Source organism: Rhopalosiphum maidis, chromosome 1 (genome assembly GCF_003676215.2).
Source record: "Rhopalosiphum maidis isolate BTI-1 chromosome 1, ASM367621v3, whole genome shotgun sequence".
Classification (NCBI taxonomy): Eukaryota; Metazoa; Arthropoda; class Insecta; order Hemiptera; family Aphididae; genus Rhopalosiphum; species Rhopalosiphum maidis.
The window spans coordinates 47,009,296-47,019,564 of record NC_040877.1 but is presented as its reverse complement, the minus strand read 5'-3'; the positions used below and the strand labels follow the sequence as shown (position 1 = coordinate 47,019,564).

Genomic DNA, 10,269 nt, shown 5'->3' with positions numbered 1-10,269 from the left:
ACGTATAATGATATAATTATTCATTTAAAAGAAAGAAACCCTACAGTTTCTAATTACCTAGATTAAATGATTATAGGTAAATTATTTTGGTTTATACATATTAACAATTAATAATATTGTATTTTTTAAACTATTATATCAGCAGATAACTTTAAATTTTATTCACTTTTAATTGAATACAATACTGTGTTTTTATGTAGCACATTCATAGTTGTATAACTAAAAATGTTAGTTGTAAGTCGTCAAATATATTTATAACCAATAAACGATTTAAATGTTCTCCAAAACGAATAAATGTTATTCATTTTAGTAGTCTAAGTTTTCCGGTTACAGGCTTGAGTTCTTGATCAGATCCAAAAAAAGCCAATGCAGTGAATGAATTGGGTTCCACTTCGGTTAAACCTGCGTCATGAACACAGAAAAATGGAATTTTGTGTATTTTACCCTCTGAACATACTTTAATAAGTTGATTAGTGTTGTTTGCTTCAACAACAATTTTTCGACTTCTGAAAAAATAGTTTTTAATCATAGTAATCATCATTAATATTAACGGGTTAACCGCCATGTGACTACTAGCAAACATAAATAAATATGTTTTTAAATTATTAACTTTTCTATGGCGTTACAAGAATATACTTAAAATAGCGCAGTGACATATCAAAGAGTTACAATTCGTTTGATGTATTAAATATATTATTTTTTTTATGTTTATCATTTTTCAAATATAACTTAACAAATTAGGAATAATATGGATAAATATTTTAATGCTGAACACATGGTGGTTATTGTGTTAATAATGGTTAAACTAATTTAAAAGTTGTTTATATTTTGAACTAATAAATGTTATATCTTTGTACCTAATGATAGAGAAATCTTTTGCATGAGAATTAACACAGACTATCCATAATAGAATTTAAAATATTTTTGAGAAAAAATTTACGAAGTGTAGGTGTATTATTTATTTTTAAATTAATAGATTACTGGGCCTCACTGAAAAAAGCCCGTGTGGAAGCCCAGGAGTTATCTTAGTTTACAATATTTTAAATTAAAATTCACAAATTCATTTTAAACCAATAACTGAATTACACAAGTAAAAATATATAAGACATGATATTTTAACATAAAAATGTATTTATTTTTTCCATATTCATACCGTATCTAGTGGAGATATATATTTTTTTTTAATACAAGTAAAAACATATTGTTCACTGCCCTAGGCGTTAAATTGAATATTTGAGTTTCTAAGAACTCAAAGCCCTTTTGACAGCCTGTTTTTTTGGCCAGTTTAATGAGTAGTTATTAACAAAATATCGTGTTTATTTCAAGCTGTATAAGGGATAAATGGTTATGCGTTTAGAGGTATATAGTGATTAAGAAGATAATTTGTAAACCATCTGTTTATCCTACATCAGCAGTTCTTAAACTGTGGTCTACAGAGGCTCTATTGGTAGTTTCAGTCTGGATGTATATAAGGTTAGATATTTTGTAAAAAAGTTATTTGAAGGAAAGTTGTTAAGAAGGGGGTATGCAATTTTAAAGTATTTCATCAGGGGTCCGTGTTCTACAAAAGTTTAAGAACCACTGTCCTATTTAATACAAACATAGAATTTCAAGCTTACCCTTGTTCGTTCCAACTAATTAAATCAGAGCTTAAATCTATACGTTCTTTAATCACTTCATACAAGCCCAATGCAGCATGAGCAGCCTACAATACATAAAATTGAAACATCAAAAATTTAAATTATAAACATATTTTGTTATTAAAGTAAATTATTCTTCTAATATTTATATGTGAGCTAATTAAAGTTTGACTAAAATTAATATTTAATTACTTGCGAAGCAATCTTCCCAACACTCATTTTCAATCCAGTGTTTATAACGATTACCATTTTATTAGCAACAGTAACATCTTCCCATAATTGATCCCCGTCATCTTCTACCACAGGTATATTTTCGCTAGGTCCTGGGTTTGTGGTTAACAGTTGTTCAACAATTAAGGCTTTAGGTACATCACCAGCATTATCAACAATCTAAAACATAATAGTATTTTTAAATTTAAATTTAAGTACAAGTGTCAAATATTAAAATATATTACTTGTAAGACTAGTGATTTGGAAAAGCCCATATCTGTTAGTTCTCGTACAAGTTTTTCTTTTTCCGTCGATCTTTGTTGATCTTGTTTGTTTTTGTTTTCGACAGTCTGGATATTACTTTCGGAGTTTTTCGGAATAGTAGTTGTTCCGCTCGTTTCCATTTTCTATAAGATTTTGATAATATGTCGAAAATTAAGAGATTAATTTGTTGAGAAATTTGAAATTATATTTCGAGCATTAACAAAAATTATTTTTATGTATAAAGTTTGCAGTGCATGGTTCCAACTGAAATAATAAAATGCTTAAACCGCCAAACCGGACCAATATCACAGAAGAATGTTATTGTTTAATTACTTATTAGTTATTATTACCACAGAATAACTTAATAGTTAATACATTTTTTAATACTTAAAATTTTAAACATTCTTATAGATAAACCGTGATGATAACAATAGTGTCTATATGATAGCAGCAAAATTGTGGTATACTTTACGAAATACCTATGGCAGTATGACCATTGTAGAAGGTAGAACACGATCATACATGATAGCACAGAACAGTAGGTAAGTGTATACACAAAACAATGCATATAAATATATTATTGTCCATGAATAAAATAAAATTGCTAAAATGTCTTAAAACAAATGTTATATATTTTAGATTTTGTAAATTAAGAATCATTATTAAAGTTGCTATTTTTTTTCAATCTGTCATATTAATAATATAATATATGTAACGAAAATACAAAATACAGTATGTTGGAAATATGATTATAGGCTAATATACATAGGTATTACCTATATTATATTATTATGTATTTAACAATAACAATTTAAAATAGTCTTTAAGTATAATAAAATAATTAACATCGTTATTTATCGTTTAAATATATAATTTCGTCCAAATTTGAATTTAAAATGTCTATAAAAAATAATTGTCTTTATACAGTATGTATAAATTAATTGGAAAGTCAGTAGCTGTAGTTCAAAATATAATACAGATATTGTAGTACAGTTTTTTCGATGTAATATATGATTAATAGGCTACCTACCGTTTACAGTGGTCTAAAGTCTAAAATAAAAAAAGATAAAAACCACTTAAAATTCGAAAAGAGCCATTTTGCAGTTATTTATTTGTAATATGGAGAAGAAAAAACAATTTTGAAATCGGTTGAATTTTGAATAATCAAAACAAACTTCTATTTTAAAAATTACAATATATTTTTAGCAAAATGTACATGTTGATTTACATTTCTTGAGACCAATGACAAAAGTTTAAAACTAATTTCTAACTATCAGGTCGAAATTCGTATGTACAATCATTTTCTTATACTTATAAGGACGATAATCATGGTTTTTTAGTACTTTTTTATTGTCATATGACTATAATGCTAGTCTTCAGCACGACTTCGCAATGAAAGTTTAAGCTGTGCTATTTCACTAGCCAAAACATTAATTTTACTATACTCATTTGAAACGTTTTTGGATCTTCTTATGGATCTTCCTGGTTTTTTATTTTCAGCAACATGCCAAAATTACCAGTAGTTTGGAAACGTTCTATTAATCTACTTAATAGTTGAAAACCATTGGTACTTTTTTTTTGTGTAAATTAATAATAAGTCCTTATTAATGTGTAAGTTATTTACCAAATACCAATTACACTATTGCTTGGCGTAGGCCTCTCATCGGGAAGTATTAAATTAACAACTTATGATGAGTTGTGTTTAACATTTTGAAACATTTCTATATCCATCGAATAATTTTTAGTCGATATTTATAAAAAAAATCGAAATATCTCATGCCTATTGCATATAAAAAGCTCAAAAATAGTCTAAATATTTTAAAAAGTTTATCGTAAATATAAAATAATATTATAAACATTTGATGAAAATCGAAAATATTAAGTATCTATATAGTTATCCATTTTCGTAAAAATTACCGTTGTCCTATTAATTTAATTTTTGTTTTTTCCGATTATAAAAAAAAGTAGGTACTGGGAAATTTTAATTTTGACCTTTCTAAAGTATAAAATAGATTCAATTATGATATATAAAAATAAAACTACCCTCAATGTTTAAAATCTAAGTATTTTATTGACTATTTTATAATTTATCGAGTATACGACGTATACATAAAAAGAACACATACCATTGTAAAATCAATAAATTCATCTCTCATTCTCTCCACTAAGAATCCAAAAGTTAATGTAACATACTATTATCTACTAATATTTACATAATTAATATTATAATTTATAACTATATTATACGAGTAGTAGTAGAAAACTATCATATAATAATATTATTTTACAAATTACTTAGGTGTATTTGTAAATTACTGACCGACAGTGAATAACACATATTTTGATTTGGTATTCTTAATACTAAAAATGTTTATTTTGGTACTACTTACTACATATAAAAATTTTTCATAAAAAATAGACAAATATATAATAATTGATACTTAGCTATCAATTCAAAGTTCAAACAGCATTTCAATTTAAAATTAAACGTAGTGACTCAAAGTTGTTGCGGAACATGTAATAAGGACATGCTGTATATAAGTTACAAGTAAAGTATTTCAACTTGCAGACATTATAGTAATATACGTACGTTTGTATTTGTTAATATTTTTTTAATTAGGTATTTAACATTTATACTTTTATAAGTAATGGATAACCATTCGCTTACCTCTTGGCTCTTAAACCTATATATAGCTAGAATATGTTCTGTAATCTGTAGAGGTTAAAATAACTCATAACATTATAATATTATTTTTCTAATTTATTGCCTATAAGTACTAATAATATTATAATAGTGTTAGTATAGAAGTCAGAGGTTATAATACTTTTTTTATTATATTATTATTTATTTTATATTAATTAAAACTATAGTTTATAAACCTTTATAACCTCTGATTTCAAGACGTATTTTATTAATATATTTGTGTATAATACAGTCTAAAGAGGAGTGTGTAAACATACAGAATAACAGAATACTTAAAAAGGTATTTGTTAAAATGAAAATTTATTTTATGTACATATCTATACATAGGTATTTACTATTTAGGTAATTTAGGAGACTCTAACTCTATTAGTTCCTATCAAATTTTAATATTTGAAATTGTGTCATTTTACGTGGTACAATGTAATAAGTAATAACACTTAAAAAGTTACAACTCATAAGTAATGAAGTAATTACTATCTACCTATATTAAGTATTATACTATTACTTAAATAGTTATGTATGTTATAAGCAGTATAATATAAGTGTAATAAATTAATAACTATTATTGATTAAATAAAGTCTATTGTGTACTCGAGTCCCGCTGGTTATTTTTCTGTTTAATTATTTTTAAAACTCGGGTAATTTGATGGTTTAATATTAATGAAATTTTTTTTTTACAAATGCATTATCACTATTTACGTAGGATAGGATGTAATATGCTAGAAACCTTCGCGGGAGTGGACTCAATAATTAACTAAAGTTTTATAGGGATCGGATAAGTAATGTATGATTGTATGAATACATAAAGGTTAAAAAGATATATATTCGCTTTTATATAAATAGATTAATTATTGAAATATCAATTGTCATAATTTTTAGCCTTTTAGATAATCATTAATCTTGACAATGTTGTATTTTAGATTCTGAGTGTATTGATTTTACAATGATGTGTGTTTTATTTATATTTGTGTACATGATATAAGTAGAGTTGATAAAATGCTTATCTTTTCACTTTGTGGTTGATTTCGGATAGTTAATTGAATCTAGTTTGTACTTTAAAGAAGTCAAAATTAAAAATTCCAAGTACTTATTTATCTTTATAATCAGGAAAAACAAACAAATTTAATAAAATCCATTGTAGTGATTTACTCAATAATAGTTCTACTCAACATTAAATGTTAGCAGAGCGGTACCTACCCACTTGTCTATATTTATTAATTTTTATGTTAATATATTATAACATCTATTTTATACTCATTATAATATTCTTATCTTTGTCTGTACCCTGTAGTTGTAACAATGTTATTAGCTTATAGTTATTATCATGAACATATTATACATGGTTATTACTCTACACGCAAAGATGGCATAGGTAAATAATTGGTATAAAAAATATAAATCATTTATATTATCCAAGGTGTATTATTTTATAAATACACTTTGATAGGTATTATGTCTATGATTAATGAGCAGACTATTCACAGTTATTTAAAGAAAACGTATATTGTATAATATTTATTAATGTATTATATAATAATATGTATAATATAATACATAACAATGTAGAGAAGACATCTCTAGTCTCTACATCGTGTTATATCATTATGTATAAATTTATCATGTTTCGTAACATCATAAGTGATTACAGTGACAGTGTTGATAACAACGCAATCAGCTGCTGAATTATTATGTGGCGGTAGTGTGGTGGTAATAGTTGTGGAGTTGTGTACTATTGTATAGTGAATATTGTAGAATATTTCGATACTTATTACTTCTATAGTTGTATCACTCGTAACTGAGAACTCGTATGTCAACAATACGTATATACAGTCGGGTCCTTATGGATACATTGTTTTTTAATTTTGATAATTACTTATATTATTAATAAATAATAATCCAATGGTTTTGAGTGTAAGGTGTCCTTTGAATTTTGAGTTCTCACTAAAAATTACTAGCTAATAACTAGAACATTTTAACATTGATTATTGTATGCGTAAATATACCTTATCGAACTATAATATTATAATAATACAACTACAAACATTGAGTCAGATAATACGTCATACATGTACCCGACTATCAACTGATATTTCGTCGGAATCGGATTAATTCGTCGTCAAAGGTCTATCAGTTCGCTTAGTTATCTTTGTTCCGTGATTCTGTTGTTTGCCGTCGCCCTTTTGTTCGCCTAAAAGTTGAAAGTTTTTAACTTTTTTGAATTTATTTTAGAAGTTAGCAAATTTAATTTTTGAAAACTTTTGGAAAAATGGATGTTGAAGACGTTTTAAGTGATGTGGTCACCATGGAAGATTTAAAGGTAAGTCGTTATATTTTTCATCCACTTGTCTTCTCCATTGTATTACAATATCAGTCAACTGTCAAAATATTTCGATTCTTTCACAGTGGACCTCCGTCCGAGTGGACAATGTAAAACAATGGGGATTACAAATTTGGACTGTACATACTGTTAGCTTTTAGATATTATAAATTTATTCCTCGACTCCTTGTATTGTCACAATGAATTTGGTTCCAAATATTATGATACAATTCATAACATTTATCATAGTCTTAAAATGTTTTGAAACTGAAACTTTATTTTTCTATTTTATATTAGTATAAGTTCAAGGTCATAATACTTGATTGTAATAATTGTTGTTTGTTAATATTATATGAAAAATAATTGTTTTCCATTAGGTATAACATTTTTATTGACATTTTAAATATTAAAAATTTTTAGAAATTTGAAAGAGAATATCATAATCAACTCACTACAGGAACTGTTACACAAGAAGCAAAGTTTCATTATGCTTGGTGCTTAGTGAGAAGCAATTATCCAGCTGATATTAGAAAAGGACTCATATTATTAGAACAGTTGATCAAACATGAAGCTAGTGATGAAGATTCTAAACGAAACTACCTTTATTACTTAGCATTAGGAAATTCAAGAATTAAAGTGAGTATTGAATGTGATATTTTGTGTTTTATGAACTCAAAAAAAAAAAAAAAATTAAAAATATAAATATATATTTTAAGGACTTATTTAAAATGTTCCTAAGAGTATGAAATTTATTGCTTAGTATATTTTCATAAGTAATTTCATTATAATTTTAGGTAGTTTAACAATTTATACTTTTTTTTAGGAATATAGTACAGCTTTACAATTTATCAAAGCATTTTTGCATATGCAACCTGAAAATATGCAAGCACAGAACTTGTTGGTCACCATTCAAAAGAAAATGGAATCTGGTATGTTTTGAAAATAATTTAATATGTTTTGATCATTATCATTAATGTCTTGTCTACTCTCTAATTTTTATTTTTTTTATTGGAAAATTTTAGTTTTGGTAAAAAAATTTAAGAAAATATATACTATATACCGTGTGTTCACCAATTTAGGAAACACTGAATCTTTTGGCCGGATTATATTGGAATAAATTAAATTTTTTGCAATCTATTGATATGAAAACATACTCAATACAATTTGCATTTTTTTAATTGGCTAACCGTTTTTAATGCCAAATTTGGATAAACTAAATTTTTTTAAGTCATTTTGATCTATTAACTATGACTCTAAATCCTAAATTGACTTATAAGAATCATTTCGATTTTAATAAATAATACATTTTTACGATTCATTAAAATGAATAAAACCATTTATAATTATTTATTAATTATTATTGAATACTTTTTGAATATTTTTATGAATTTTTTTTTACTCATATTCAATGGTTTAAAATATGTAAAAATATTCAAAAAGTATCCAGTTATAAATAATTATAAATTGTTTTATGCATTTTAATGAATCATAAAAATGTATTAATTATTAAAATTGAAATGATTCTTATAAGTCAATTTAGGTTTTAGAGCCATGGTTAATTAATCAAAATGACTTAAAATAATTTAGTTCATCCGAATTTAGTATCAATAACATTGATAGCCATATAAAAAAATGCAAGTTATATTGAGTATGTTTTCATATCAATAACTTGTAAAAAATTAAATTTATTTCAATATAATCTAGCCAAAAAATTTAGCGTTCCCTAAATTGGTATCGCAAGGTATATGTGATATATATCAATATTTTTTAAACTTTTTCAGATGCACACAAAGGAATGGCAGTGGCTGGAGCTTTAGCATTAGGCCTTAGTGCTGTTGTTGGTATTGGGTTTGCATTGGCAAAAACCTTAAAAAAGTAATCATTCCATTTAGTTAAATCTATTGATTACAATTTTATACCTGTATATATTCCAAACTATTAAATTGATTTAAGCTTAAAATTTATTACTGTTTATAAGCCAAACATAATTCAATATAATATAACAAAATATATCATGTACATATTAATACCCTCATGCATTACATGATTGTATTTAGCAAACATCTTAGATAATAATAGTAATAATAATAATAAAAATATGCAAAAATAAAAAACCAGTTACATATTATGCTCTAATTGTATTAAAGACATGCACAATGATAATTGTTTTTAAAATACATTTTTACATTAAAATAAAAATCATATTATTTGTTTATAAAAACATTATTACCTTTTAGCTTTATTATGTTGATACTATGAATATTAATGTATTGATGCATATTTACTATTTAGTTATTAATTATTTCTATAATATAACTGTAAATTGTGATTTATAACTCAATTCAAAATAATTTAAAGTTGTGAAAATAAGTAATAATATGCTTGGTAAATGTTAATTATTATTTGTTATTTATCTAAGAATAGTTTGGAGTACAAAACATTTATTTTTTTACATACAGCGTATGTAAACATATAAATATATTATAGTGTGATATGTGTGTATTTTACACAATATCTAAATAGTTCAAAATCTAATTTTTGATGTTTGTTTTACAAGGATGATAATGAATTTTTGTTATAATAAGTTAAATTAAATTATATAAGAATATTTACATTTACAATTTTATCATCTGAACTGTTTTACTTTTATGAGTTTTAAAATTTAGCTAAGGTATGAAAACTTAATAAAGGCGTATAATAATATTATCTATGGTTTTTGATTTTTGATTTGTATATTAAAAGTGGAAAGTGTGGTTTCTACATAATTTAGAAGCTAGAGCTCATAAAATGATGTCCAGTTACAAGCGTGAAGCATCAAACGCGCCAACTAACAGTATCTTTTATAGGTACTAAACAATAAACAGTTATATTTTATATACAATTATACAAAAATAATTATTACAATTACATACGCTATAGAGATTCATTACTCATGAGATTATGGCATATTATATGACTGGTAGATTACCTAGGTAATAGGTAAAGGTAATAAATTAGATATGTTTTTTGTTTGTATATATTTATTAATTTTGAATTATAATTAACAAAAGATATGAATATTATTAATAATATTTAAGTTGTTGTTTATTTATAGTATTTATAAAAAAATAAAAATACTGGTCTGTCAGAACAGA

The 10,269-nt window shown here is 24.8% G+C and overlaps 2 protein-coding genes across 2 annotated transcripts; one reads left to right on the top strand and one right to left on the bottom strand.

The window, feature by feature from the left end:
- Positions 1 to 136: 136 nt before the first annotated feature.
- LOC113554953 (probable peptidyl-tRNA hydrolase 2) lies at positions 137 to 2,254 on the bottom strand. The gene is made up of 4 exons (XM_026959112.1): positions 2,096 to 2,254; positions 1,833 to 2,030; positions 1,620 to 1,705; positions 137 to 506 (listed from the first exon to the last, which is right to left on the bottom strand). The coding sequence occupies exons 1-4, from the start codon at positions 2,252 to 2,254 to the stop codon at positions 302 to 304; spliced, it is 648 nt and encodes a 215-aa protein (XP_026814913.1). The 3' UTR covers positions 137 to 301.
- Positions 2,255 to 6,593: 4,339 nt separating this feature from the next.
- LOC113548298 (mitochondrial fission 1 protein) lies at positions 6,594 to 9,334 on the top strand. Its single transcript, XM_026949100.1, has 4 exons — positions 6,594 to 7,135; positions 7,556 to 7,771; positions 7,959 to 8,064; positions 8,917 to 9,334. The coding sequence occupies exons 1-4, from the start codon at positions 7,085 to 7,087 to the stop codon at positions 9,012 to 9,014; spliced, it is 471 nt and encodes a 156-aa protein (XP_026804901.1). The 5' UTR covers positions 6,594 to 7,084; the 3' UTR covers positions 9,015 to 9,334.
- The last annotated feature ends 935 nt before the right edge of the window (positions 9,335 to 10,269 follow it).

What these genes read in the sequence shown, in the direction of transcription:
- LOC113554953 (XM_026959112.1), bottom strand. Translation starts at nt 2,254, where the DNA reads ATGGAAACGAGCGGAACAACTACTATTCCGAAAAACTCCGAAAGTAAT. An exon ending in CCAAATCACTAGTCTTACAA is followed by an intron (nt 2,031 to 2,095) that starts GTAATATATTTT and finishes ATTATGTTTTAG; the next exon opens with ATTGTTGATAATGCTGGTGA. An exon ending in TTGGGAAGATTGCTTCGCAA is followed by an intron (nt 1,706 to 1,832) that starts GTAATTAAATAT and finishes TATGTATTGTAG; the next exon opens with GCTGCTCATGCTGCATTGGG.
- LOC113548298 (XM_026949100.1), top strand. Translation starts at nt 7,085, where the DNA reads ATGGATGTTGAAGACGTTTTAAGTGATGTGGTCACCATGGAAGATTTA. An exon ending in TAGGAAATTCAAGAATTAAA is followed by an intron (nt 7,772 to 7,958) that starts GTGAGTATTGAA and finishes ACTTTTTTTTAG; the next exon opens with GAATATAGTACAGCTTTACA. An exon ending in TCAAAAGAAAATGGAATCTG is followed by an intron (nt 8,065 to 8,916) that starts GTATGTTTTGAA and finishes AAACTTTTTCAG; the next exon opens with ATGCACACAAAGGAATGGCA.